Source organism: Vidua chalybeata, chromosome 6, assembly GCF_026979565.1.
Source record: "Vidua chalybeata isolate OUT-0048 chromosome 6, bVidCha1 merged haplotype, whole genome shotgun sequence".
In the NCBI taxonomy this organism is placed as follows: domain Eukaryota; kingdom Metazoa; phylum Chordata; class Aves; order Passeriformes; family Viduidae; genus Vidua; species Vidua chalybeata.
In genome coordinates, this window is record NC_071535.1 from 55857583 (window position 1) to 55884338 (window position 26756).

Below are 26756 nucleotides of genomic sequence, written 5' to 3' on the forward strand. Positions count from 1 at the left end.
TCAGTGCCGGGGGGATGCCCACCCAACTCAACTGTGGTGCTCAGCCATGTGTGGTGCCCCCATTCCCACCCCAGGATCCACCCCCTGCATTCCCCCAGTCCCACAGATGACTCACGCTGGCAGTTACTGACTGTCCTTTATTACTGAGAGCAGGGGCTGCCTCCAGAAAACGAGGGGCCCCACTCCCCAAAAATAGGATTCTTCAAAGGAGACGCCTCGACCCGTGTGCCCCATCCTTGGCATCGCCAGCCGGGCACCCCCCGCTCCAGCCGCTCCTCAGCCGGGCCGGGCTCTTTATTGGATTTTTTATATGTTTTTTTCTTTTTTTTTTAATTTTTTTTTTTTAGGTTTTTTTTTGTACTGTTTTTCTTTATTTTACACACCAGTTGGATGTTACCGTCACATGAAGAAGAGAGAACCTGAACAAGATCACGGCTACGAGCTCTAGAGTTAAAAATGAACACACAAACCCCCGGGGAGCCCGACCGCGGACGAGGAATCCAGCCTGGAAAAGCGGGGTGCCCGAGGGGCCGTGGGGGGCACCCGGCTTGGCACAGCCCTGGCCCTGCCACCTCTTCCCCAGGCATGTAAGTCTCTTCTTTTATGTTAAAAAAAGAGAGAATATGACAAAAATACAAATGTCCCTAAAAGCGTTGTTATTACTGTAACAGCAGTATTATGACTTCTCTCCAGATTGTCCAAAATTGTCTAAATTGGGGCTGTGGGAGCTGCTGGGAGCCAAGGTTGCCACGGGGGGAGCAGGAAGACTGAGGATGATCCGGCGTCTGCCACAGAGAGCCACCACTGACCCCCTTGTCACCCCTGTGGGGCTCCCAGGTGGGTCCATCCCTGTTTTTGGGGGTCCCAGGGAGTGGGAAGGGGTCTGGCATGTGCATCCCAGGGCTCCGTGGGGATGCTGCTGCTGGCACTGATCCTGCCAGGCTGGCTGTCCCAAGGAATGCCACCAGCCCAGGGAATGTCACCTGCCCTCGATGGGGACAACAGCGCTCGCTCCACCCTTTATCCCCAAGGGTGGGCACGGGGCTCCCGGAGCAGCCCCGGCGCCCGGGTCAGCCCGGCTGGAAGGGGACCCTGTGGAGCTCCGCATTCCCGCCCGAGCTGGGGGGGGAGGGCAGAACCGGGGTCCCCAGGGCGGCTTAAGGACCCCCCGCTCCCGCCGAAACCCAAGACGGAGGTAAAGCATCGAACCTGGCTGAAGGCAGTGCACGAAGGAGCCCGCTTTGGATAAGGAACTGTGTCATGGCTTCCGATCCCAGGAAAAGGGACTGTCCCCTCCCCTCGGTGTCCCCCGCCCGCCCCGGCGGACTCGAGGGGGGCGCGGGGGGAGGGGGCGGGGCAGGGGGGGCTCTGTGGCTCCGCTGGCGGCTCCGAGAGGTTTTATGGAGCTGAAAGGGGAGGGAGGAGGGTCCCTCTTGCACCTGCAGCCTGACCCCCTGAAATGAGGGGGGGCGAGGCCGGGGAGGGGCCGAGGGGCTCCGGGAGCGGGGCTGGAAGCACTCGCAGAAGTCCTGCCCGATGGTGGGAATAGGGATGGGGGGACATCGCTTCTGGCACCTCCTCGGCCGGGGCTGGGGGCGGCTCCGCACCCCCCGCACCCCAGGGAGAGGCGAACCCCGGGGCTCGGGGGGGCTCCGGCCCCGTCCTCCCGCAGGGTTCCCGCGAGCCAAGCCGCTGTCCCGCCGGTCCCTGGCCGGGAGCGCCACGGGAAGGGGTTGGGAGCTGGGAAGGGGGACCCCGAGCCCGCGGTCCGGGAGCGCTCAGGCCTTCAGCTGGTGCCACTGTGCCACCGCCTGCCGCGGGCGGGCGATCATGTCCTTCCAGTGCTTCACCTCGCCGGGACCGCTCTTCCAGGACAGGTAAATCTACGGGAAACGCATCCCTGGAGCCGCCACGGCCTCTCCATCCCCATCCCTCTGCCTGGCGCTGACGCCTTCACCCCCAAACTGCTCCAGCCCCGCTTTTCCGGGCTCGGCACGGATCCGGGCTATTTTTATCCCTCAGTTTTCCATATTGCGCCGCGGAAAAGCGCGTGTGCCAGCTCTCGCTGCTGCTGCTGCCACCTCGGGGAGCCGGCGCCACCGCTCCGGCTCCGCGGATCATCGCCGGAGAGCCGGGAGGGAGCAGAGCTCGCTGCTAATTATGCGATCAAAAGGGATTAGCGAGCCTCAGGCCACGGGCGGGGTTTTAACGGAGAGTGGGATATCATGGCCACTGCCTGTCCATCCCTGGAATCGGGCTCTTGGATGTGCCCGCACTGGGGACGCCGCCACCTCCGCCCCTGCCCGGTAGCCCGCGGCGATGATCCGGGGATTTATTTAGTGGATTTATCCCAACTGCTGTGTTTTCCCGACCCCAGCGCGGCGTTTGGGGATCATGGGCGGAGATTATGGCGCTCATTTGTCATCGTTGTGCTAACCATGAGCTGGGTGATTTCATGGATAATTCTGCGGGAGTAATCCCAGGGGTGGGATCCATGCCGGTGTGGCTCCCCATGCTCCATCCCTCCATTCCTGCCTTTCTGGGAGAGCTCCGGCCCTCTATGGCCGTGACACCCCGTGCAAGGGCTCCGCACCACACTCCACACTGGAGATGGCACCGGGCACCGGCATCCCTGGGCCTGGCCGTCCCCAGCTCCCACCTGGGTGTCCCTCAGGCGTGTCACCCACCTTGCCGATGACGTCATTGCGGCTCAGCCTGTCCTTGTCCATGACGGTGATGACGATGGTGGTCTCGCGCAGCCGCTCCGTGGGGATGTCGAAGGCGAAGGACTCGTTGAAGACGGGGTTCAGGCACCTCTTCATCACCACCGTCTTCTTCTTCTCCACCCGCTTGTCCTTGTACATCAGCCACACCTTCACGTAGGGATCTGGCGGGAGATGAGCCGCTCTCAGCCCCAGATGGGAGCCAGGGAATGCTGCCCGGGATCAGGGCCAGCCGGTGCCGTACCTGAGGTGCCCCCGATGTCCATGGCTTTGAGGTTCCGTGCCTTGATGATGTTCACCACGATGGAATTGGCCGAGGGATTGTAGCACAGCGACAGCAGCAGCTCCCCGCGGCTTCCCTGTGGGACACATATGTTCCCTGAGGACACCCATGCCCCCCAGACCTCCTCTGTGGGAGCAGGGTGCTAGCATGGGACCCCCACCAGAGCAGCCCAAGGGTGGGCTTTGGGAAAGCACAGAAAATCAGGGCAGGAGGAAATGGGGCCGCCCCCAGTGGGACATTCTCTGGCCTTGCTGGAGGCAGGAGAAGGAAAAAAACTTTCATTTTAGGTCTACCTGAAACAGTTTGATTTGACCCAAAATGAGACTTTAGGCTACTTAATATAAAATTTGGGAAGAGAAAAATCTCTATCAGATGCTGAAGCAGAAAATGTCCCTGTTGGAATGGGGGGTGGTCCTACTGGGACACTGCAGGGACGGGGAGTCACCTCCCCTCCCCAGGCGGATGGGGGGTCCAGGGCCTTACGCTGCCATCACTGCAGGGCTTCAGGTCCTTCCAGAAGGTCTGCATCTGGGTCAGGTCCACCTTGTTGAGTGGGATGGACACCTCTCCAATGGGATCATTGCGGCTGAAGCGGTCGTAGTCCAAGACCTGGAGGTACAGCACCCGCTGCACCACCTTCTCGTAGGGGAACCCTGTGACAGAGATGGAAAAGCCAAAGGAGATGAGGAGCAGTTCCAGGACTGCTTCACCCTTCCTGTCCTGGTGGCAAGACCCTGGCTCCAGGCAGAGGACGGGGAGCAGCCCACGGCACAAGGAGCTGCTGCCACATTAATTCCCACATCTGCACCCACCCATGGGGGCACGGAACCTTCCAAACTTTCCCCTACATCCTCTTTATGGGATGCACATCGAGCCTGGCCTCGGTGGCTTGGCCAATCCATCGCATCACCACCAGCCACCACTCTGGTGGCTTGAGCTGGGCTGAGTCCAGGAGGGTCCCACGAGGCTCTGCTCCCACCCTGATCCCCTCCAGCCCATCTCAATCCATACCTTCGAAGAGGAAGGTCTCATTCCAGTGCGGGTTGAGGTTCTTCCTCTTGACCTTGGTCTCCAGCTTGTGCTTCTTGTCAGGGAGCAGGTAGATCTTGACAAAGGGGTCGCTGGTGCCACTGAAGTCCTTGGCCGGCAGCTCCTGTGCCTTCATGATCTTCACGGTCAGGGTGGACTCCTGGAAGTTGTAGCCGACGCTGAACTGGATGCGGCCCAGGTTCTCCCGGCTGACGCCTTCGTGGCCCTCGTCATCCTCGGAGCCTGGGGAGAGCTGTGGGAGGGGGGAAGAGGAGGGGGATGAGCGCAGTGATGGGGACTAGCGGGGACCCGACCCCCGTCCCCCAGACCCCAGCCCTGCCAGCTGTCAGGGGACATCAGCCTCTCCCTGGCTTCCTGCTGCCCCCACCGCTTCCAACAGCTCCTGGCTCGGTGCCACTCGTCCCGCGGAACGGGAGCTCCAATTAGCCAAATTCCTCCTGACAGCGCATCCCTCACGTGTCTAGCACCGCTCGCTCCCTCGTGCCAGCCTGGGGGACTCGTCCGCGGCGCGTCGGCTCAGCCGACGGGGACTTGGCACAGCGGCTAGGGACGTGCCGGAGCGCTTGTGGATGGTGCAGGGAAGAGCTGGGAAGGTTGGATACTGAGCGTGGAGACCCCCAAACCCAGCACACCCCACCCACCCACCATGAGCATCTCGCTGGTCAGGGAGTTGACCAGGTCGGAGACGGAAGAATGCGGCTCCGTCTTGCGGTCGGACTCATCATGCGGCGGCTGCCCCGGTGCCGGTGCTGCATTCCCAGCCTTCCCACTGGCCGGCAACCTGCAGGAAGAGAGGCCTTGGAGGAGAGGGGCCGGGAGCCGAGGGTGAGACAGCGAGGGGCTTCCCGGGCACCCTCTGCCAGCGGAGACCGAGCCTGGGCTGTGCCAGCACCTGACAGACGCTGCTGGGACAGGCGGTGGCTGCAGCCCGCCAGCATCCCGGCCCTGATCCCAGAGCCAGCTGGTGGCCTGGCACCTTTAGGGCACGGCAGCAGGTCCCCCTGGCCACGTCCCACGGCGATGGTGGGGACAGCATGGTCCCCACAGCACCTGCGGCTGTGGCTGCTCCTCACACGCCAACACCCTCTTATCCCAGTGGGCACCAGGCACCCACGGGTGCTCCATGTGGGCTCGCTGCCCCCTGCCCCACTTCCTGTGCCTGAGACACCCCTGGGATCACTGTCCTGGCTGTCCCCACACACGGTGGCTCCCGGGCACAGTGCCGGGCAGGGTGGGCAGCCAGGAGCGGTGGGAGGCAGACGGACAGAGCAGCGATGGAGACAGGCGGGAATGCGCCGAGGCCACGTTGCCACGAGGCACGGGGACAACGGAACACAGGCACGTGGCGGAGGGGACAGGCAGCCTGGGATGCTCCCAGCCCCCCGCCACGCCTCCTGTCCGAGCTGGGACACGGTGACAAACCACCAGACGGACCGAGAGGTGCAGGGACACACGGGAAGCCACAACATGCCACGGACACACGCCACCACGCCAAGCACACACAGGCACACGGGGAGGGGACATGGGGGGGCAATGGGGACACCCACACGCACACACAGGATGGCACCCAGAAAGGACTGGAGAGGCCGAGGCAGCTGGGGAGGCAAAATTAGGTTAAAACCAGGGAAAATGAAGGTGGAGGAGCCGCTGAGCGAGGAGGCGCCGGTGGAACCGGGAATGCCGGCGGAGGTCACGAATAGCGGGAAAGAGAGCGGGAGAGAGCAAAAGAAAGGAGGAGTAGCGTCGTCCAGCGCCGGCCTGCCGGGAGGGAATGGGAGAGAGGAGCGGAGCGGGTGGACGGACAGACGGAGTCGCCGGGACAGGAGACACGCCGAGGCACCGGGCTGGAGCCGCCGGGGACAGGCTGGAAGGAAGAAGCTGCGAAACAGGGATGGAGGAGGTGTTTTGAGGAAGAAGAGCGGGTGGTCGGCAGCGTCGGGGGGCGGGAGAGAGCCGAGGCTGCCGGAGCGCGTCCCCTCCGCCGGCTGATCCCGCCACGTCCTGCGGAGTCCAGGGAACGAGGAGCGGGAGGGATGGAGGTGGGGAATGCCATGCATGTGCAGGGATGCGGTTTCGGAGCAGGGAGCTGAGGCAAGCGGTGAGCGGGGTCTTGCGGCACAGCCACCCACCCGCCGTGTCCCACGTCCCCGTCCCCTCGGCACGGGGCAGCCGGCGGCCGGCACGGGCTGCCGGTGCTCCCGGCGGGGGCCGGCTGCGCAGCGCGACGCCAGGGAGGGAAGTGCTAAAAGATGGAGGGAAACCAAGCGGAGCAGGGTAAAAATAGCCGGCGGGCGAGAACGGTGCCAGTTCATCCGCACGCCGAGCACACGGGGAGGCAGCGCCCGCCGGCTTCACACCTCCTCCCCTCTCCGGAGGGGATGAACACCCGCTCCCGGCGGCGCACGGACCCTCTGCCTCTGCCAGCCAGCGCCGGTGGCCGCGGCCGGGCGCCGGTGCCCGGGTGCGCTGCCGAGCCTGCGGCACGCCGGGAATGCGGGGAGCAGCCAGAGGCGAAGGGCTGTGCCGTGCTGGAGGAGAACGGGGGGTACGACATCCTCCCGGCCTGTGGCGCTCGCTCTGCCCCCCTGCCACCGCAGCGGTGTCCCCGGATCCCCAGGGGAGCTGCCCATCCCGCCGGGATGGAGGTGGCAGCAGCGTGTCGGGATGGAACGCGGCTCAGCCCATGCGGCATCACTTGGGGGGTACCCCCCCTGTCCCCCTGTCCCTGAGCGTGTCCCCCCGCCCCCCTCCCCGCATGCAGCCAGGGCCGGAAGGGGCAGGAGGGGGAGGGAGGAGGGAGGAGGAAGGGATGGGGGTCCTCTCCGTGCCGCTGCTCCAGAGGCAGAACCGCGGGTGCCGGTGCCGGGGAGAGCTCAGACGTCCCGGTGCCCGCTGGGCCACCCTGTGCCGCTCCAACCTTCGCGCTCCACGAGGCCAGCCTCCTCCTCCTCCTCCTCCTCCACCCTGGGTGAGGCCCTCGTCTCCTCCTCCTGCGGGACTGGCCTCGTCCTCGCTCATACCTCTTGTCCCCCTGAGCGTTCGCCTGGTTCGGCTGCGTCCCAGCGGGTTGCAGGTCGGGAATATTGGCAAAGTCATCTTGCTCTGAGAGTCCCAAAACCAGGGATAGCACCACCATCCGGCCTTCCCTGCCCGGGCGGCCCCGCCGGCAGCGGGAGAAAGAGAGAAAGAGAGAGGAGAACACAGCGTCAGGCAGGGAACTGGCAGGAGCCGGCGGCGTCCCGCGGACCCCCGGCGGCGAGGGGACCCCCGGCTCTCCCCACCGGCTCCTGCGAGGTGATGGTGGCCAGTATGGGTGCACAGGGCTGTGGGGAGAAAGGCGCCGGGTCCAGGGAGCCCGGCAGGCGTGGACACCCGCGCTGTCCCTCTCCTCCACCGGTCCGGGCAGGGAGGATACCAAAATCCTGATGAAGGGGGGAAAAGATGCCTGGAGGGGCCGGGAATGAGGAAGGGTGTGACAGCAGTGAGTTGCCAGCATCATTCCATGGAGGAAGGGATTGGCGGTGCCATGGCCAGGCTCTTTGCCCTCTCCGGGTCCTCGCCCGGGTCTGTAACTGCATTTACACCGCGGCGCCGGGGAGGGTGGACAGGGTGAAAGAGCGAAAGAAAAATCGATGGATGGGGAAAGAGGCGGTGGGAAATGACAGCCGCTGGGAAGCGGCGCTGACTCGGCACGTCTGGGCTCTGCGGCTGCTCCCTCTCCGCCAAGTCAGGCTGGAACCAGCCCCGGCGCTGGGTAAACAGGGAGAACGTGACCCTCGGGATGGCTGGTGAGCCGCAGCTCCACACCGGGAAGCCGGGAAATGGAGCTGGGAGAAACCTGGGAGAGGGTAGAGTGGAGAGGGGATCGTGGGCAGTGCACCCGCGGGTGCCTGGAGGAAGGTTCAACCCTCTCACCAGAATGGGAAGGGGGTGGGATGGGCACCCAAATTTGTGTGTCTCAAATCTAATCTTGATGCAGGAAGTGCTGTGTCAACTCATGGAGGGGCAGGGTCAGTCCTGCATCCCCCTCCAAGTGCCACCAGCCTGCAGAAAGCAAAGCTGGGACCTCAGCATTCCTTTTTCCAGGGTGCCAGGGGGCAAACAGCAGCCAGGGAGGTGCTGGAGAATCTAAAGGAAGATGGAGCCGGGGGGCCCAGCTCTGCAGAGGAGGGACAATGTCATGTGCCAAGATATGGTGACTCGGATTAGTCCCCGGGGTTTGATGCTGGAAATCCAGCGCCGATGGAGGAGATGGGGTTAAGGCGGATTAAAGATCCCGCGGCTTCTCTGGCTAGGAATGATATCGGGGCCCAACTCACGGTCACCCCGGCACAGGAGACTCTGCCACCTGCACTGTGACAACCTGGGACAACGTCACTCCCTGGGGACCTCACTGGTGGCCCTCCCTGGGGATGGAAGGGGATGGCCAGGGGCGTGGCAAAGCACATTGGAGCCCCCTCCCTGAGCCCCCCGTGAGCCGGGGGGGACATGGACCTTCCCGCAGGCTGTGGGCAGCGTGTCCCCAAGGGGGTGACAGATTAGCAGCTGCACCAGGGCAAGTAAAGGAGCAGAGGAGAGAGGGATGGAGAGAGGGATGAGCAGAAAGAAGGAGTAGAGGAGAGAGGGAGGGAGAGAGGATTCTAGAGAGGGATGAGCAGAGGGATAGAGCAGAGCAGAGGGGGATGGAGAGGGAATGGAGAGATCAAGGCAGCAGAGGAGAGCGATGGAGAGAGGGGTGGAGAGAGCAAAGGAGCAGAAGGATAGCGCACATGAGAGGGTGATGGAGAGTGATGGAGCAGAGAGAGCAAAGGAAGGGAAGGGATGCAGAGAGGAATGGAGCGGGGTGGAGAGGAGAATGCAGAGGACAGTGATGGCGAACGCACACTTACAGGAAGGACTTCATGTCCAAGCCGCGGTTGCGGATTTGCCCCACCACGTGGTCCCAGCTGCCGGGGTTGGAGCGGCTCCTGCCCCCGGCCATCCGTTGCTTGGAGCCGGCGGCGGTGCCCTGGCGCGCCGGGCCGCCGCGGGAGCCCCGGGAGTTGGCGGCGGCGGCAGAGGAGCCGCTGTGGGCCTGGAGGTGGCCCAGGCTCTGGCTGGTGGTGGGCTGGCTGTGGTTGGCGCGCTGGTGCTGGCTCAGGGGCTGCTGCAGACTTTGCTGGCGCACGAGCGTGCGGGGCCTCTGGAATTTGGGATCGCCTGCTGAGGTGGGGATATACTCAAGGGTAGTGGCTGTGGACAGGGTGGAGTCCTCGAAACTTAGGGAGAGGAAGGGTAGAGGAGAGGAGAGAAAGGAGAAGAAGGTGAAGGGGCAAAATTGGAGGAAGGAAAATAAGAGAGTTAGAGAGAAGATGCCCCAGCGCAGGGAGCGCTCCGGCGGGAGCCAGCGGGGGCAGCGCCCGGATCCTCCGCCTCTCGCCCGCGGCTCGGCTCTGCCGGCGGCACGGGGGGCTCGGGCCGCCACCATCCTGCCTCCCGGGGGGCTCGCCAGGGCCGGATGCCCACCCGCTCCCGCGGCCGCCGCTCCGCCAGCGCCTGCCCAGCACGCCGGCCGACCTGCTCTGCGGGATAATTAGGCTGCTGCGTGAGGCAAATCCCGTGGCGCCCGCTCACGTGCTGCCAGCCAGCCCATCCCAGCGTCCCAGTCCCTCCCAGTCCAGCCCAGCACCCAGCAGCGGCGCCGCGGGGGCTCGGCATCCCATCCCCTCCGTGGTGGACGCTGCGGGAAGGGGGGAATCCCGCAGCGCCGCGGCGGGGGCCGAACCCCCGTGGTGGTGACATTCCAGCGAGGCGTCCCCAGGGCCAAGCCAGGCTCCAACCGGGGTGAGAGGTCATGGAATTGGGGGATACGGACGCAGCTCTGGTGGGACACGGAGAGCGGAGCAGCCCGGCCCGGGGCGGACGGGCTTCGTGTGGGCGGCGGAGCAGAGAGAGCAGCGGGATGCCCCAAGGAAGCGGCGCTGGCCATGCAGCACATGCGTGGCACAGCCCATGCAGCCGCGCCGGATTGCCCAGGGCAGCCTGGGAAGCTCGTGGCCACGAGATCAGGAGAGGAAAGTCCTCCCGGGACCACGGCCTGGCACCGAGGAGTGGCCTTGAGCAGCAGCCCCCGACCCTGTCCCCTTTCCGGCGCTGCCGGCTGGGACCGCGGGGCGAAGCTGTGCCATCGTGCAGTGCCAGCAGCGGGGACAGAGAAGGAGCGGGGAGGGATAGACAGCTCCAAAAAAAACAAAACAAAAAAAAAAAAAAAAAAAAAGGAGATGAAGAAAGAGCGAAAGGTGGGAGAAAGAGAGAGAGGAGGGAAAGGAAGGGAGTGGAGAGGAGCGGAGAGCTAGGATGGACGGAGCCCCATGGCCGGGGCCGAAGGCACTGCCCGGACGCTGCCTCCCCCCCACTCCGCACTGCCGCCGACCTCCTTTCGTTTTCCTATCGAATCCTAAATTAGTTCAATTTACAACCTCTCAGTCACAGGAAACTAAATCTGGCTCCTGTCGGCCCCGCGCCAGCTGGAGGCGCGAGCTCCTCCAGCGCCGTGCCAGGCGGCACCGCGCCCTGCCCGTGCCCGGATGGATCCCTGGCACCGGCACAGCCAGACCCTCGGCCTGCACCCCCGGGACACCCCCAATCCCGGCGGCGCTGCGCCAGGGGGATGCTGGAAAACAGGGCGCTCCGCCACGTCCCCTTAACCCTGCCCTTGCCGCCTTGCTCCGTCTGTCCGGATTCCCAGCGGGGGAACGGCTGAAGGCCGCGCAGCTCCCGCTTTTCCTCGCCTCTCCCTCCTGCTTCCCAGTGCCCGACTGGAGCGCAGCAGCCTCACGCCGAATGGGCGGTGTCACCGAGCTGTCCCGGAGTGCCGGCGCTGCAGCCGGGACCCCCGGTTGTCATATCCCACCCAGCGCGGAGAACCGGAGCAGAGACCGGGAACGCCGGACAGAGCCCACAGCTGGCACACCCCCGTCATCTCCCACCGGAGCCACGGCGCTGCCAGCAGTGAAAGGTCTCGCCGAGACCCCCACCCCGGCCTGGAGCCCCGCAGAGCCTGGCAGAGCTCGGATTCTCCCTAAATCTGATCGGAATTTCCGCAACTTTTCTCGGCATCAGGTGGTGGTGCCGGCGCCGGGTCCGGTGGCTGTGCCGGGGGCCAAGGGAGCGCACGGAGGGAAGATGCCACACCCTGTCCCTGATTGTCCCTGAGCGATGGGAGCGTGGGACAGCACCTCCTGCCTTTGGGACACCACCGAGGTGGCGCTGCCTGCCCTGAGAAGCTGAGCTGGGAATGCTGAGCCACTTCCCACCGGGATTGGGCAGGGCCACCCTCAGCACTGGGGACAGCACCCAAAGGTGCTGTTCCTGCCCAGCTGCCTTCTCTCCTGACCCTGAGCCAAAACACCGCAGGGAGAACGGGAAACGCCTCCTCTCCCTCGGCACGGTGGTCCTGGGGACCTGCTGGCGGCCCCGGGGACCTGTCGGTGGCCCCCATCCAAGCACATCCGCAGTGGGGAGCGGGCGCCCGGGCCCGCCGGCTGTGGCCGTGGCCGTGCCGTGCCGGACCGTGCCGTGCCGTGCTCACTCACTTGGACAGGCTGAGCTTCCCTGCGGCCAAGTGGCTCTGCACCGTGTGCCAGCGGCCCCGTGCCGCCTTTCCAGCTCCGGGCTCGCTGTGGGCGGACACGCTGCTCCTCATTCCATCCTCGCCGAGCCGCTGCTTGTCCCCGGGCCGGCCGTCGCGGTCCCCGGACAGCCCGGCGGCGGCCGACGCCGTCAGTTTGGCCCCTGATAACAGAGAGCCACTGGGCCGGGCCGGCGGCCGGACCCCCCCAGACAGACACGAAGGGAGCCGGACGGACACACGGATGGACGTGGAAAACGTGGGGAGCCGTCAGGGAATGAGGGGAGTGCGACAGAGCCGGAGGGGGCAGACGGACAAGAGACGGACAGACAGACAGAGAGAGAAAGAGAGACATCAGCACTGCAAAAAAAAAGGGGTCCTGGCCGCGGGGTGCGTGGGGGCCTCGGCAAAACATCCAAGAGAAAGGGAGGAGGAGGGAGAGGGCTCGGGAAGGAGGGTCCCGCTCGCCGGCAGCCCAGCCCCGGGGGGACCCGTCCCCACGCCGAGGGGGTGCCCCCAACGCGCAACCCCGTCCTGGAGGGAGATCCCGGCCGGCCCCGGGAATGCGGGAAGGAGGGGTTGCTCGTCTCCATGGGACGGCCCATGGGGTGGCGTGCAGGGAGCCCGGGAGCAAGAGGAGGAGGAGAAGGAGGAGGGAAAGGGGAAGGAAGAGGAGGAGGAAGGCGAGTGGGTGCTGCCCATATACTCACTACACGGAGCAGACTCGGTAAGGAGAGACTCACTTGAGGGAAAGGCGCGGATCACCGTACGGAGCGTAAGGAGAAATGTTTAGGATAAACTCCTTGGGAGGGTAGGAGCTCCATTTCTGCTGCACTGTGTTGTCATTGTTATTCCAAAAGTCTCTGTCTAGATCGCTACAGCGGCCGGATTCCAGGGGAGAAAGAAAAGGGAAATACAAGAGAGAGAAGCTGAATTCCTGCGAGAGAGAAGGAAAAGCAGCCCTCTGCCCCCGGAGCACCAGGATCCTGCGGAGAGAGACAGGGGGCCCACCCCTCGGACACCAACACCAACACACACACACACACACACACACACAGAGGCACGGACAGAAGGATGGATGGAAGGATGGGAAGAGCTGCGGAGAGACAGGAGCGGGCGGCTCCACCGGCTGGGAAGGAGAGAAGGATGTGGGGGGGTGACAGAGGTGTCGGCGAGTGCGGTGCCTGCACGGCATTCCCGAATGTGTGTCCGTGCGTCCTCGGCATGCGTGTCCGTGTGTCCTTGCCTGCTCAGCAGCCGGGTCCTGGAAGCACTTGGTTAACCATGACACTGCTGCACGTTGGGGACCCTTCTGGATCCCTTCCCTTGCGGATCCCTTCCCTTGCAGATCCTTTCCCTTGCGGATCCCTTCCCTTGAGGATCCCTTCCCTTGTGGATCCCTTCCCTTGTGGATCCCTTCCTGTGGAGCCGGCCTGCTGCCAGCACAGGACCCGGACCTTCTGGCTCCGGGAAGCCACTGGAGCTGCGAGCCAGGGGCTGAGGGGTCCAGCAGCTCCCCGCTGGTGCTGGGAGACTGGAAAAGTCTCCAATGCCCACCTGCAGCTCCAGCTTGATCCTGGCTGTATGGAATGTGCTGGAGTTTGGGAAAGCTGCCTGTGCCATGACATCGGGTGGGATGCGCCTTCCCCTCCGTTCCCAGCTCATCCTGGTTGGCTGGGAGCAGCCGTCCAGGTGCCCCTGCACCCTGATAACACCCAGGCCAGCCATGGGAGGAAGTTTTCCATAAGCTTATTCCAGGCAGGAGCTTTTTCCCTCCTGGTGGTCCAGCTCCCTCCTCCCTGGAGGCCTGTGGAGGGTGTGGAGAGGCAGTGCTGGATCTGGGATGCCCAGGAGAACACCCTCAGCTTCCAGCCTCTACTTCACTCCCTACCCAGTGCCGTGGGATGCCCCAGCTCGGCTCTCCTTTCTCCATGGAATGCCTGTAGGATGCAGAGCTGCTCCAGCCCCACCGGGCAGAGCTCAGAATCCACACACCCAGGCCTGGAGCATCCCTGGGGACACCCACGCCGCTGTTCCCGTGACTCCATCATGCCCACGGCTCAGTGGGATGCACAAGGATTCTGGAGACACCCACCAGCTCTCCCAGTCTCCCAGAGCCCCTCTCCCACTGGGAGAAGGGATGGCCACCTCTGTCCTTCCTCTCCCCCCCATCCTGGCACCTACTTGATGGTTTTCTTTTCGCTGCGGCCTCGGCTGGAATCCGGAGTTCCCACAGTCTCCAGGGAAGTCTTGTAACGCTTTCCCTGTGGAAAGGAGAGGAGAGGGGGGTCAGGGGGTCACAGAGGACCCCTGGAGTATCCCAGTGGAAGATGGGAGCTGCCGTCATTTAGAGAGTTTGACCTGGATTTTGCCTTTTCCCTTATGGTCTCCAGGCTTCATCCCACCCATCCAGGCAGCAAAATTCCCAAAGGCCCCATCCCTTGGTCCCTGGGGGCTCATGCCCTGCGTCACCCCAAGGACAGCATGGCCACAGCCGCCAGCATCCCATTCCATGGCCTCACTGGGAAGGAGTGGATAATTTTAGGCCTAATTGGGCCTAAATTAATTGAGTTCACCTTTCCCAGCAGCAGGGAAGTGCTGCCATAGGATAATGAAGCCGGAGCTGGCTCCAAACTGGGGCTGGTAATCAGGGCACTCCGGCAGGTTCTGAGCGCTGCTCTGAGCCAGGGTGGGCAGGAGCCAATTAGTGCCAATTATCCAACAATTGGAAGCGAGGATGCTCCATGCAGTGCCAGGTGGATGAGGTGGGATGGGAACAGCTGCTGGAGCAGGATGGGGTGGAGAAACAGTCCTTCCATCCCACTGGTCCTGGATCTCAGGAGGCAGGCCTGACCCAGCCTGCCCAAGGAATGGGAATGTTTCTCCTTTCTCCTACTTCCCAACCTCTTCATATCCACATGGAGCCATCTCCTTGGCTTGCTGGGACACCTGGACCCTCAGCACAGTGTCCTTGGGCAGCCATGGGCTAATCCTGTTGGGAGCTGCAGGGGAACACCTGGACCTCCTTGGATTCCCAAGGGCTAATTCTGCCAGAAGCTGCAGGGATGTTGGATCTCCTTGGATGCCCAAGGGCTAATGCTGCTGGGATCTGCAGGGAAACACACCTGGACCTCCTTGGATTCACATTGGCTAATCCTGCTAGGAACTGCAGGGATGTTGGATCTCCTTGGATGCCCAAGGGCTGATGCTGCCAGGAGCTCTAGGGGGACACCTGGATCTCCTTAGATGCCCAAGGACTAATCCCACCGGGAGTCATGAGGGTACCTGACCTCGCTGGATGCTCACAGGCCATCCCAGAGGGAATTATCCCCCAACCCTGCACTCATCCATGTCCCCGGCTGCGGTGGCTCAAGGCTCGTGAGGACATGGCAGTGGTGGCCACGTGGGCATGGCCTGGAGCCGGCCGGCCAGGCTTGGCCATCGTTCCCACACAGCCACTCCAGCTCCGGGTGCTGCCGAGGGCCGGTTGGGATGCGCCTTCCCGGCCAATTTACACTTGTTTGTTCCTCTGCCAGCTCCAGCCTCCTCCTTTCCAGTGCGTTTTCCTCCGCCAGCTCTCTCTCCCCATCCCCTGGGTGGCACCTGGAAGGGCCCTTCCCACCCACCGCCCTCCCGCTGCCTCATCGCCATGCGGACCCCCTCTCCCATTCCCAAGGGAATGCTGCCTTCCCACGGCTGGGGGTGGGCATCTCCCTGGCGGGAAGCACCGCTGCCATTGCAGCACTTGACCCAGATTCGATTCCGATGGCGAAGGAAACGTGGCTGAGCATGTCCTGCTCCCGGGAGAGGAGCAGGAGGAGGAGGAAGGATGCGGGGCAGGAGGGAGCGCTGTCCCAAGCCCCCGGTGGGATTCGGGGAGGGAAGTAGGGATGCACAGCGGGCGGCAGGAATGGCTCACGGCACCCGGCGCTGCCAGGGACGGGCTGGCCGCCTTCCCATGGGGCTTTTCCAGGCAGGAGCGTGCCCAGCAGGACAGGGGCCAGCTCGTTCCGGCTCGTCACCAATATATATCCATATATTTGGAAACTTCCCTTTGTGCCACACAAACAGTTTCGCCCAAACATTTCATTAGCACATCCGGAAAAGCCCAAATAAAAGCTGCAGCCGGCAGCTCCGGGGAGCTGCCTCCGCTTGGCTGCTGCCCTGGAAGAGGGAATCACCCCCTGACCGGCGGCACGGGGAGCACACCAGGATGCCAGGAAGGCAGGAGGGAAGCCGGACACTCACCATTTTCCGCTGGCACCACTGGCAGATCCCGCAGAGGACGATGGTGACGCTAAGGCTGACGGTGATGATGGCTGAGACCAGGAGGACGTCGCGGGAGGGGGTCCCTGGGGGGAGCAGAGCACAAAGGGGGGGTCAGACCTAAATCCTGGGGTGTTCCTGGCGTGCACCAGGGTACAGGGATGAAAAACACTGGGAATGTGGTCCAACAGGCTCCAACTCCATTCTGCAGTGTCCCGTCACAGTGGCCACCCTCTTGGCTTCTGGGCTCCCGGTGAGTGCGTCCTGGGGGGAATCTGGCCTGAGCACTTCCTGGGAGCTCAGGCTGGAGCTTTAATCCCCACTGGCACTACGGGAGCACCGGCACGGCCGGCAAAGGCCACGGCTGCTGCTTTGTGGGCCAGTCCCACACGGATTCATCCCAAATGGCAGTGCAGACCCATTCCTCCCCACCTTGGCCTTGGGGGCAAACTTGGGGACCCTAAAAGCGTGGGAAGGAGCCATCAATCTCATCCAGCACTTCCGCTCATGCCCGTGCTCCCATCTTGCAGAATGACCACTGTGGGATGAGAATTCGGACCCAAGGCGCCTCGGAGGGGTCCAGCGGGACCCCAAACAGCCTCAGCTTTGTCTCCGGGCAGGGCCCCCACCACGGCATCCCTGTGGATGCTCCACATCCCGCCGTGCCCGCTGGGATGGGATTGTCCGTGGCGGGAGCCCCAGCTGGTGGCGGGAGGCGGCGAGGCCGGAGCAGCGCCGAGAGCGGTGCTGCAGTATAAATATTAAACAATAAATGTTAATAATTAATTCGCCCGCAGACCTTGTTATTGTAACGAAAATTCCCGGCGGCACCGAGGCCGGGGTGAGTCAGAGTGGACCGGGAGGGGGGATCGGGGCTCTGGAATCACCCCCAGCACGTGCCGAGGCACCCAGAGCTCCCACATCCCTGCTGGAATCAGACAATGAAAGGGCATGGTGACCATGTAGGGGAGATTTATAAAAATTCCTTGAGGAGAAAATGAGGGTGGCATGCGGTGGGGGAGGTTTTGGGGACAGGTCCCCCCTGCAGCACCCGCACTCTCTCCATCCAAAGGCAGCTCCTCCATCGCTCCCGGATCACGAGGAGCCTGTGTATAAAACTCACATAGCAACTGTTGCCTAGGAGGGAATTTGGGACCAGCCCTTAATTTCCAACATTTATAAACCCCGGCTGGATAAACTGCCGGGGGAATGGGAAGCAGCCGGCACGGCCGGAGAGCGCCGGGCACCCCTCCTCGGGTGGGATCCAGACCAGTTCAAGCGGCACGGGGGTTTACTGGGCGGGCTGGGAATTGGGATGAGCTCTCCTTGCCCCGCCGCTTGGTGCTCCCTGCTCCAGCTTGGGAACACCGTGACCGCTCTGGCTTAGCACGGAGCTCCAACAGATCTTCGGTCCTTGCGGGGTCAAGTTCATCCTCAAATTAATCTGGAAAGAGGGAATCAAAGGAGAAGGCGAGGGAAGGGGTGGGCACTGCGGAGGCCACTACGGCCGTGGCAATGTCCAGAGAGGGACATCAGTGAGCGCCGGTTCCCGGGGCCAAATTCCCCGTGCCAAGGTGTCACCACACCCCCAAACCTGGCGTTAGCCCATGATTCTGATGGATTCACCAGCGGGATCCTGCTTGGGGGGCTCCAGGGGATGTCCCTGTGTACGGGGTGGGTCCGGCCCTTCCCGGTGGGATCACGCCGTGTCCCCAGGGCGAGGGGAGCGATTCTGGCCCCCAGGCTGCGCCGCCCTCAGCATGACTTAAATGACTCGTTTTCCAGGCAATTAGCACTCAATTAATTAAAGACTCGGAGCCGCTCGGAGTTCCTGGCGCGTCCCCAGCCCTGGGGCGCGGTGTGGGGGTCCCTGTGCCGGTTGGGATGCGCGGCACGGGATGCCCTGGAGCGGGTGGATCCAGAGGGGACGCGGGGAGCTGCGTGGCACCGGGACACAGCCCCGGGAGAGGGTGACAAGGTGAAAACGAGACTCTTGTTTACGCCGCCGCTGGCCCTCCTTCCCCGCCGCTCTCCATAAATCTCCGCGGCTGCCAGCGCGAATCCAGGGGGGGGCATGGAGACGGCTGGGTGGGACTTGAGCGTCCACGGTCATGGGGTCCCTGCGGCCATGTCCCAAATCCCAGCGGCCCTTCGCTGGTCTTGCCTCATCCCGAGGGCGCAGTGAGGGGGGGCCACGAGGCGGACGCCACACGTCCCTCCTCGGAGGGATCGAGGTCCCAATCCCATCCCACTTGCTGGCAGAGCAGGGGATGCTGCGGAGGCTGGGCAGGGGGTGGAACATCCCTGCGGCTCTTTCGTCAGGATTCAATGCCACTTGACGGGATATAATTCCACTTTTCCAGGCCGTTATTGATGAGGGGATTACCTGCCTCCTTAGCGCCGCAGCTCTCCAGCGTGGGATTTGTGCAGTGCTGCGTGAGCCAGGGAAGAGGGTCCCTGTTCCAGGGGGAGAGGGCTCTGGATGCAGGCAGAGGGTCCTCATGTCAGGGGAGAGGGTCCCTGTGCCAGTGGAGAGAGTTCTGGATTCAGGGGAAGGGTCTTCATGGCATATCTAGGACAAACAAGGAACCCCGTGCACCCTTCACAGTGCCCACTTTGGAGTGGGAGATGGGAATATTTGAGAGACAGGGATGCAGTCACGTGGCTATCCTCCTTTATCCGCCGCTCCTGCGGGCTCGGGATTAGCTGCCTCTGGAGCACGAGCGAGCTTTGGCCTTTGTGGATGTGAGGAAACACTTCACACCCGACCCCGGCACAAGGAGAGGTGCAGAGATCCAAGAGGGATTAGTCCTCTCCAGCGGCGCGTGAGCCGGAGATCCGGCAAGATGCGCCTGAAGCTGGGAAGAGCTGCCAATGCCGACGGATCCCACACGCAGCTCAGCTCCGGCGTGTGCAGGAATGGTGGATGTGGGAGCTGTGGCACAGCCCATTCCAGGGACACCCAGAAGTGTCCCTGGGCATCCTGGTGTCCCTGGGCATCCTGGTGATCCTGTGCATCATGGTGGCCTTGGGCATCCCAGTGATCCCGCACATTCCAGCATCCCTGTGCATCCTGGTGGCCCTTGGTATCCTGGTGGCCCTGGGCATCCCAGTGATCCTGTGCATCTTGGTAGCCTTGGGCATCTCAGTGATCCTGGACATCTTGGTTGCTCTGGGCATCCCAGTGATCCTGGACATCCCAGCATCCCTGGGCATCTCAGTGATCCTGTGCTTCTTGGTAGACTTGTGCATCCCAGCGAGCCTGCACATCCCAGCGTCCCTGTGCATCTTGGTGGCCCTGGCATCTTGGTGGCCCTGTGCATCCCAGAGGCCCTGTGCACCCCAGCAGCCTCGGACACTTTGGTGGCTTTGCGGTTCTGGTGGCCCTGTGCTCACTCAGCTCCAGGACAGGCATCACTTGAGCCCGGCACAGTGAGACCATCAGGCTCACGGGCAGCTCCGCCCATTTCCCCCCAGTTCCTTGTTTCCCTGTGCCAATCCCAGGATTCAGACCCATCACCTCCAGCCAAAGCCCACGGCCCTGGAGCAATGCTGGGAAGGCAAAGCCCCTGCAAGGGGCATCCAGGAATGGTTCCAGCTCTCCCAAACGGTAGCTCCTCCACAGGATGGAGAGGCTGGAATCTTCATGAAGTGCCAGAGGCTTTGGATTAGCAAAGGCTTTGGAACAAGCCTCACACCTGTGGCATCACGGCTGGAACCGACCTCTCTGCAGGTGTCCCAGTGAGGATGACCCTGTCCAGGCTCTCAGGGCCATATTTTTGCATCCAGACCCTGAAATTCCCAACTTTTGTGGACACTGCGTCTCCCTGGCAGCTGCTCAGTATTGCAGCCCCATCTCCTGGAGCATCCTCCCACTCACCCTGTTCCAGCGGCAAGATCCATGGATGCCAAGCACCCTGGGGGGGAAAATCAAAGCTGTGGGGACCCCCCCCCCCCAGGCCAAGCTCCCGCTGAGCTCCCTGGAAGTGGTGATCAAAGCCGACATCCACAGCTCCATGCGGAGAAACGTCTCCATGTGCCAAGCCGGCAAACCGGCAGCGGAAACGCGTGCATTCCCGGGAAAAGGGCAGCGGGAGAAGATGCCAAGCGAGCAGCGCGTCCCTCCACCCCCCCCCCCCCCCCAACATTCCACGGTGCGCCGTCGTCGTGAGCTGCGGAGCCGGAGCGGGATGTGACGCCGAGCCTGCATGGGGATGGTGGTGCCGGGGAGGAGCTGTGGGATGGGAAGGGATAGGGCAGGAATGCGGCGTCGGAGCAGCCCCTCGTGCTGCCGGGGTGGAGGGCCACACGGCACCGAGTGAGGTGGCCGCGTTGTCACGCCGGGGCTTCCCAGATGCTGCCTGCCTGGCGCCAGGCCATTAATTCCTCCTCTTCTCATCCTCCCACTCATTTGCTTGATATTTCCCAAACCTCTTATTTTTAGGATGCAGCTGAAAAGCTGTGAATTTGCAGCTTTCGCTCCTGTGCAGGATCCCAGGCGCGGGGCGGGGGGGAGCCGGCCAGGACCCCGGCGGGCACAGCAGGAACATGGAATCCAAGCTCTTGGCACAGGGAGAGGGAGAAGGGATGGGCACGGAGGGGGATGAGGCTTTGCTGCCATCCCTGGTAACAACCCAGTGGGCATTTTGGGAATGCTGCGAGCCAGGCTTGGCGTGTCACGTGGAAGAGCTGGAGGCTGGGCCAGCTGGGTCCGGCGGTGCCACCTGCCCACGTGCTCCCATGGGCTCTGTAGATGTGAGGGATCATTGGAAGCCCCACGGCCATCCCGCTGCCCAGCAGGATCCTGTGATGAGCCTTGGGGGAGAGGAGTGGTGCCACAGCTCAGCACCCCAGGTCTGCTCCCCATCTGTCTGTCTATCCGTGCGTCCCCCTCCAACACATCCATCAATCTCTCCATCCATCCATCCGTCCATCCATCCATCCCTCGTACACATCTGCCTCTCCATCCAGCCATCTGTCCATCCCCCGGAGCTGTCAATCCGGCCGGCTCTGCCTCTCCCACACCGAGCTGCCAGTCCTGGGGGGCTTCGGGTGGCAGAACCTACCAACACCGGCCCCACCACGGGAGGCTGTGGCAGGTGAGCACCATCTCAAAACACTGCACAGCTCCAGCCAGATGCTCCCAGACATCCCCTATCCCTGCCAGCTGCCATGCATGGATGAGTCCCTCCTGTGTCCCCTCCAGCCCTGATGCCACCTGTCCCCACTCTCCGGCCACGGCAAGCAGGAGCTGGTGATGGAGGGAGAATTTGGCAAGGGAAGGCGCTCCTTCCCTGGTGCTGGGCTATTTTTGGCCGAGGATTTCCGGAGAGCCATGTGGTTTCTCTGCCTCATGGTCCCCACCCCGTCTCTCTTCCCGAGGAGCACCCAGAACCCCGGAGCACCCTCTGCTCCCGCGGTTTGCATCCATCCCCATCCCCATCCCCATCCCCATCCCCATCCCCATCCCCATCCCCATCCCTATCCCCTGCTCCCAAGAGGACGCTGCTCATCCCCCGGCCAGGCTGGTGCTCCACGTCATCCCTGCTCCAAAATGAGCCCTTGGGCATCGCTCCCCACCCTGGAGTCACCCCAGCCCCCCTTCCCTTGGCGCAGAATCCTCTCCTGGCGCTGGCAGCGGGCACGGAGGAGCGGGCTGGGCTCTCATCCCGAGTGGCACTGCCAGCTCTCGCGCCGTCGCCACTTAGCCTCTCGCCCCGGGGCTCTCCATCATTCCCGAGCCCTTCGGGTGACAGCAGGAGAGAGGGAAGGCAGAGAGCCAGCGGCTCCCAGGGAACAAGGGCGGGCAGGCTCCGTGCAGCCCATCCCAGCTCCACGAGCCCCGCGCTGGCTTCCCCAGCTCCCTGATTCCCCCCGGGCAGCGCCCCCCAGTCACGTCACCCGGGCTCCATGTGTTGTGACAGCAAGGCCACCGTGGGGACAGGATTCCCACAGGGAGTTCAAAGGTGGGGGATGCTCAGGGTCGGCCACAGCCCTCAGACCCGGGGGCTGGCGGTGCTGGGAGAGGAAGAGGAGGCTTGGAGGGGAACACATGGAAATATGGAAAAACGCAGCTCGGAGAGAGGAGGCAGAGGAGGGGAATGAAGGGCCGAGAAAGGCCCCGGAGGGAGGACTGGGGACTCAGATACGGGAAGGTGCCCGGGGCAGGTGGGGGTGCTGGAAATCCTCCAGGAGAGCCTGATCCCGGGGCTGCATCCTCCAGGGACACAGAGGCAGGGTCATCCATGGGGCAGCAGGGATGGTCATCCATGGTGGAGCGGGGACAGGACCCATCGCCCCCCGCAGCCACCGGTGTCCCACAGCCCCATCCGCAGGGGAAGAGCCGATCACCCCGCCTTCCCTGGATACCCGGAACCCCCCGGGGTGCATCCACGGGCTGTGCCCCCCTCGGAGGGCCGGGAGCGGAGCTGCTGTGCTGTGCTGTCCCTCCGCCACCGCGGCGGCTCCGTCCCCGCCGGCGCGACCGCTTCCCTTCAAACCTCATTAACTCCCCCCAAGGTGACCCTCTCCCTCCTGCAGCCAGGCCCGGGGACGCCAGGAGGGGACGGGGCGCTGGGGGGGCACCCGGGGCTGGCAGGCGGGCGCGAAGCCTCCCGTGCCACAGCCACGCTGGCACCCACAGGGATGGGGGATGCTCCGCTTGGCGCATCCCAACCCGCCGCCCCCACGGCCAGCCTGGCCCCACACACGCCCCCCAGGCCCCCTGCCAGGCGCAGCCAGGGGGGTCCGTCCCCCTGCTCGACACTGGGGCTCTGCCCATCATCCCCGCGCTCCGGCGGCTCTCCGGGAGCCGTTCCCTTGCCGGATCCATCCATAATGGATATTGTAGCTGAGCCCCCGGGGGCCGGGGGGTGGCAGCGATATTATCTGCATCTGTCTTCATTCCCCGCTCCCCTCCTCCTTCCTCGGCAGGCGGAAAAGCCGCGAGATCAGGCGCTGGAAAAGCCGCCTCCAGCTCCTCTCCTGCTCCTCGGAGTCAGGGGGGATCAGCAAGACCTCCCAGCCAGACCCCCCGCCCGGCGGGGAGATCCCCAATCCTTGTCCTTGCTCTGCCCCAGCCGTGCTCAGGGGGGTCCTGGGACACGTCCGTACGGGCGTGGGGAGGCTGAAAGAGTTGAAATTGGTGGCGACTGCTGGGGGCAAGGAACCCCCACTGTGGGGGGCTCGGCATCCGCGTAGACCCCCCACAGCCACGGAAAATGGGATGGAGTCGCCTTGGGGGACAAAAGGCCGGGGTGAGGCCGTGGGAGGTTCTCCGAGACGCCGGCAGGAGCATCCCTCGGGCTGAAGCAGAGGGCCTGGCGGGGAGGGGGACCCCAGGGCGGCGCAGGATGGGGGTTCCGGATGGGTCTGGGGCTCCCTCTCCGTGCCGGCGCCGTGCGGGACGCGAGGCTGCAGCAGGTGCCCGGCTCCCGGCCAGGCCCGTGCGCTGCCATCCCTGCGCTCTTTGTCTGCCTTCCCGCCCGTCAAGCTCCCTCATCCCGCTCCCAGCCCCTCCGCCGGCCCCCGCCTCGTTCCTCGCCGTGTGCCGGCTCCTTTGGAAGCCCGGCTTTTCTCCCCAGCCCCGGGGAGCTGCTCCCACGGCCGCGCCAGCACCAGGGGCTCCATCGCCCGCTCCGAGGCGGTGCGGGGGGAAAACAGGCAGCTGCTGCCTGGTTATTGATTCACCACCTCCAGCCGCCGCGCGGCTCTGCTCGGAACGCTTCCAGCCGGGAAAGATGGGGACGTGGGGAGCAGGGCCCCCGGCACCTGCTCGCTGCGCTGAGATGGAGCTTTGGGGATGCGAATGTCACCCCAGAGGGGACAGCTGGTGCCAGCAGCGGGGACAGGTATTCGAGGGGAGTCTGGCAGGGGGAAGGGAGCTGTCCGATGTTCCCAAAGCGAGGGGGACGTTGTCCCTGTGGCACAGAGGGCACCTCTGCGGGCAGCCCCAAGCTCTGCTTCGCGCTTGGACGAGGCTCTCCTGACACATCGTTTGGTGGTCCCCCAGCAGCACAGCCTCCCTGCGGCTCCCCAAAAAAGCCTCCAGCCTGGCGGGAGCCGCTTTGGGAAGCACCTCAGCTTGATCCCAATTCCCAACACCCCTTGCCAGCCAAGACCAGACTTCCTCGGGCGTCTCCAACCCCAGAACCAGATCGCCTCAGCAGCACCTCTGGGCTCCAGGTTACCCCCCAGATCCCTCTTTCCCTGGACAGCAAAGTTTCCCGAATTTCCCGGCATCTTCTCCCCCCATGAAACGCAGCCAGCGCTGGGGGCCGCAGCCACTGTCCTCACACGGTGACACGGAACAGGGGACGAAGAGGACGAGGCTGGTGCCACCTCAGGCAGGGTTTTGGGGGGACAACAGGCATTGCTTCACCCCGGGATGTGGCTTGGCTGGCTCTTCCCAAATCCTGCGGGGGTGTGAGATGACAGCACCCCCTCAGCCTCCATCGGGGTGGGGGACAGACCCGGCACCCCATCAGCACCACGTCTGGAAAATCCGGGGAAGGTGGGAACATCCAGGGAAGCAGGCAGTGCCAGGGTGCTTGCACAGGTGTGTGCACCCCCAGCACCCCACGGCTCCAGGCGCCACGGCACAGCCGCCGCCGGTGACGTGGGAAAACTCCCACGTGACGGGAGCCCCAGCAGCCGGGGAGCACGGGGTTTGGGAAGCGGGGACAGGGGGTCTGTCCCCCCAAATCCGGCAGCTCGAGCTCTGCCCTGGGAGCTTCCAGCCTGCAAAGCAGAGCTGGCGATGGCACAAGCAGCCGTGGGTAGCCCACCGGCCGCCGACGGGGACATCTGGCAGGGACAAGGGGGACAAACTGGGGGCAGGTGCAAAGTTTGGAGGGGGAACAAGGCAGGAGCGAATCTCGGGCACCGGGAGGGAAGGGCAGCCCTGCCACACTGCTGCCGGCGAGGACCGGCTGGCATTCCCCCTCGGCCACCCACCCGCCGGGTGACCTTGGGCCAAGCAGTGCCGTGCCGCGCTCCGGGCATCCCTGCGGGGTCGCGGTGGCACGGGATGGAGCCGCTGCCGGTGGGAGCGCTCAGCCTGCGGGCAGGCGCAAAGTTCCCCTCGAAGGCAGCTCGGCCGGAGCTGCCAACTCCCGGGCAGCGGTGACGCCGTCACCTGCCGTGGGTGACAGCGCGTGGCGGTGCCCGGCGCGCCCCAGCCTGCCGGATCCCGCAGGCCTGGCACCTGCAGCTCTCCCCGGCGGCGCCCGCTGTCCCCGCGTCCCCGCCGGCACGTCCCCACGCCACCGCAGGACACGCTGTCCTTCTGCCCGCTCCCCGGGCCCCGGGACACGGCCGGGGACAGCTGCCAGGCCCCGCTGATCCGCATCGCTCCGGCAGCATCCCTGTGTCTCCGCACCGGCTCGGGCACCCCCAAAACGTCCCCGCCAGCGTCCCAGATTCCCTGGTGCGGGGCCGACTGCTGCCTTCCGAGCATGAGCTCAGCAAATCCGCGCCGGAGAAAGCCCCTTCCCCAGCCGCCCACCCCCGCGTGTCCCGGTGTCATTCCGGAGGTGCAGCAGGACGGGGCACGGGGACCCCCAGGAGGACGGAGGGGGCGGGAGGTGAGGAGCAGGGATGTGCTGACCGCTGGATCCTGGTCTGGATGCCGGGATTTGGGGCTCTCCCGGGGGTCTGGGGGTTTGCTGGGGGTCTGGGGAGCGGGATGCTGCCCAGGGCTCGGGGTGTCCCGGGGGGGGAAACCGGGGCTCCAGCTGCTCCGCAGGGTGAGGAGAGGGGGGATGTTTTGGATGCTTGTCTGGGCGCCGGCACCCAAACGGGATTTGGGGTTCGCCCCGTGTTTTTTGGGGGGCTGGGGAGCAGGATGCTGCCCGCGGGGGTTGGGGTGTCGCCGGGCGGGGGGTATCGGTGGCTCCGGCAGCTCCGCAGCGCGGTGACAGCGGCGGCGGTGACTTTCTCCCCAAACTACCGTAACTCCCGGGGAGGCGCGGGGGAAAGCGGGCAACGGCCACGGCGGATCCCCGGGGGGGCGGCGAGCGCTCGGCCACCCCCGGTGCGTGTCCCCGCGTCCTGCGTGTCTCCGTCTCCCCCCGTCCCCAGCGGCCCGGGGCTCACCTGCGCTGGCAGCCTCCGGGTGCAGGTACATGGTGGCGGGCGGCGGCGGGGCGCGGCGGGGCGGCGGGGCGGCGGCTGCCCGGTGCAGCGGGGCCGCGGCTCATCAGACGGCGGCGGAGGCGGCGGCGGGAGGGGGCGGCGGGGCGGGGGGCGGCGGCGGGGCGGCGGGAGCCCGCATGCGGCGGCGGGGGGCCGGGAGCCCCGCGGAGCCCGTGCTGGCCGCCCGCTGCTGCGGGGTGCGCGCGTGTGCGGGTGCGTGTGCGGGTGCGTGTGCGGGTGTGTGCGGGTGCGTGTGCGGCGCGATCCTGCATCCACTTGCTGCTCGCTGCTGGCGGGATTGGAAACTGCAGCCGCCGGGAAGGGAGGAGGGAGCGGAGTGGCGGGGAGGCGGGGGGGGGGGTGGTCTGGGATGCGCACGGAGAGAGGGGGACACGCGTGGGATGGTGACACAGCCCGCAGTGATGCCCCCACGAGCCCTCACCGACGCCGCCGGTAAGGTGGCTGCGGGGCCGCGGTCCCCCCGGATTCACGCGTCTCACCCGCGTGGGGAGTGGGACACGAGTGGCACGGGGCAGGGACAGGCGGGCCGGCACAGGGGTGGCACGCAGGGCCGCCCACCCGTGTTTTCACGGTGGCATTCCCTGGGAAGGCCGAGCCCACCCCGGGTCCCCGCGCACACGCGTGGGGTCGAGCGCGGGATCCCTCTCGGCCCCCGCAGGCTCCGTGTGCC

General features: G+C 64.9%; 1 protein-coding gene across 6 annotated transcripts; it reads right to left on the reverse strand.

Annotated features, from left to right (window-relative positions):
• Window positions 1–117: 117 nt before the first annotated feature.
• On the reverse strand, window positions 118–26120 carry SYT7 (synaptotagmin 7). 6 transcript variants are annotated; one of them, XM_053946006.1, is made up of 13 exons: window positions 26027–26120; window positions 15914–16017; window positions 13850–13929; window positions 12409–12540; window positions 11631–11846; window positions 8946–9314; window positions 7077–7202; window positions 4702–4837; window positions 4018–4288; window positions 3490–3659; window positions 2968–3082; window positions 2688–2887; window positions 118–1883 (listed from the first exon to the last, which is right to left on the reverse strand). In XM_053946006.1, exons 1-13 carry the CDS (start codon window positions 26055–26057, stop codon window positions 1779–1781), a joined length of 2055 nt encoding a protein of 684 aa, XP_053801981.1. In that variant the 5' UTR covers window positions 26058–26120; the 3' UTR covers window positions 118–1778. The 6 variants fall into 6 exon arrangements, with proteins under 6 accessions (XP_053801981.1, XP_053801983.1, XP_053801982.1 ...); XM_053946008.1 differs by lacking the exon at window positions 11631–11846; XM_053946007.1 differs by lacking the exon at window positions 7077–7202.
• Between the last annotated feature and the right edge of the window lie 636 nt (window positions 26121–26756).

Coding starts and splice junctions, on each gene's coding strand:
- SYT7 (XM_053946006.1), bottom strand. CDS start 26,057: ATGTACCTGCACCCGGAGGCTGCCAGCGCAG. Junction 13,930..15,913: donor AGTGGTGCCAGCGGAAAATG/GTGAGTGTCCGG, acceptor TCCTTTCCACAG/GGAAAGCGTTACAAGACTTC. Junction 2,888..2,967: donor GGACATCGGGGGCACCTCAG/GTACGGCACCGG, acceptor ATCTCCCGCCAG/ATCCCTACGTGAAGGTGTGG.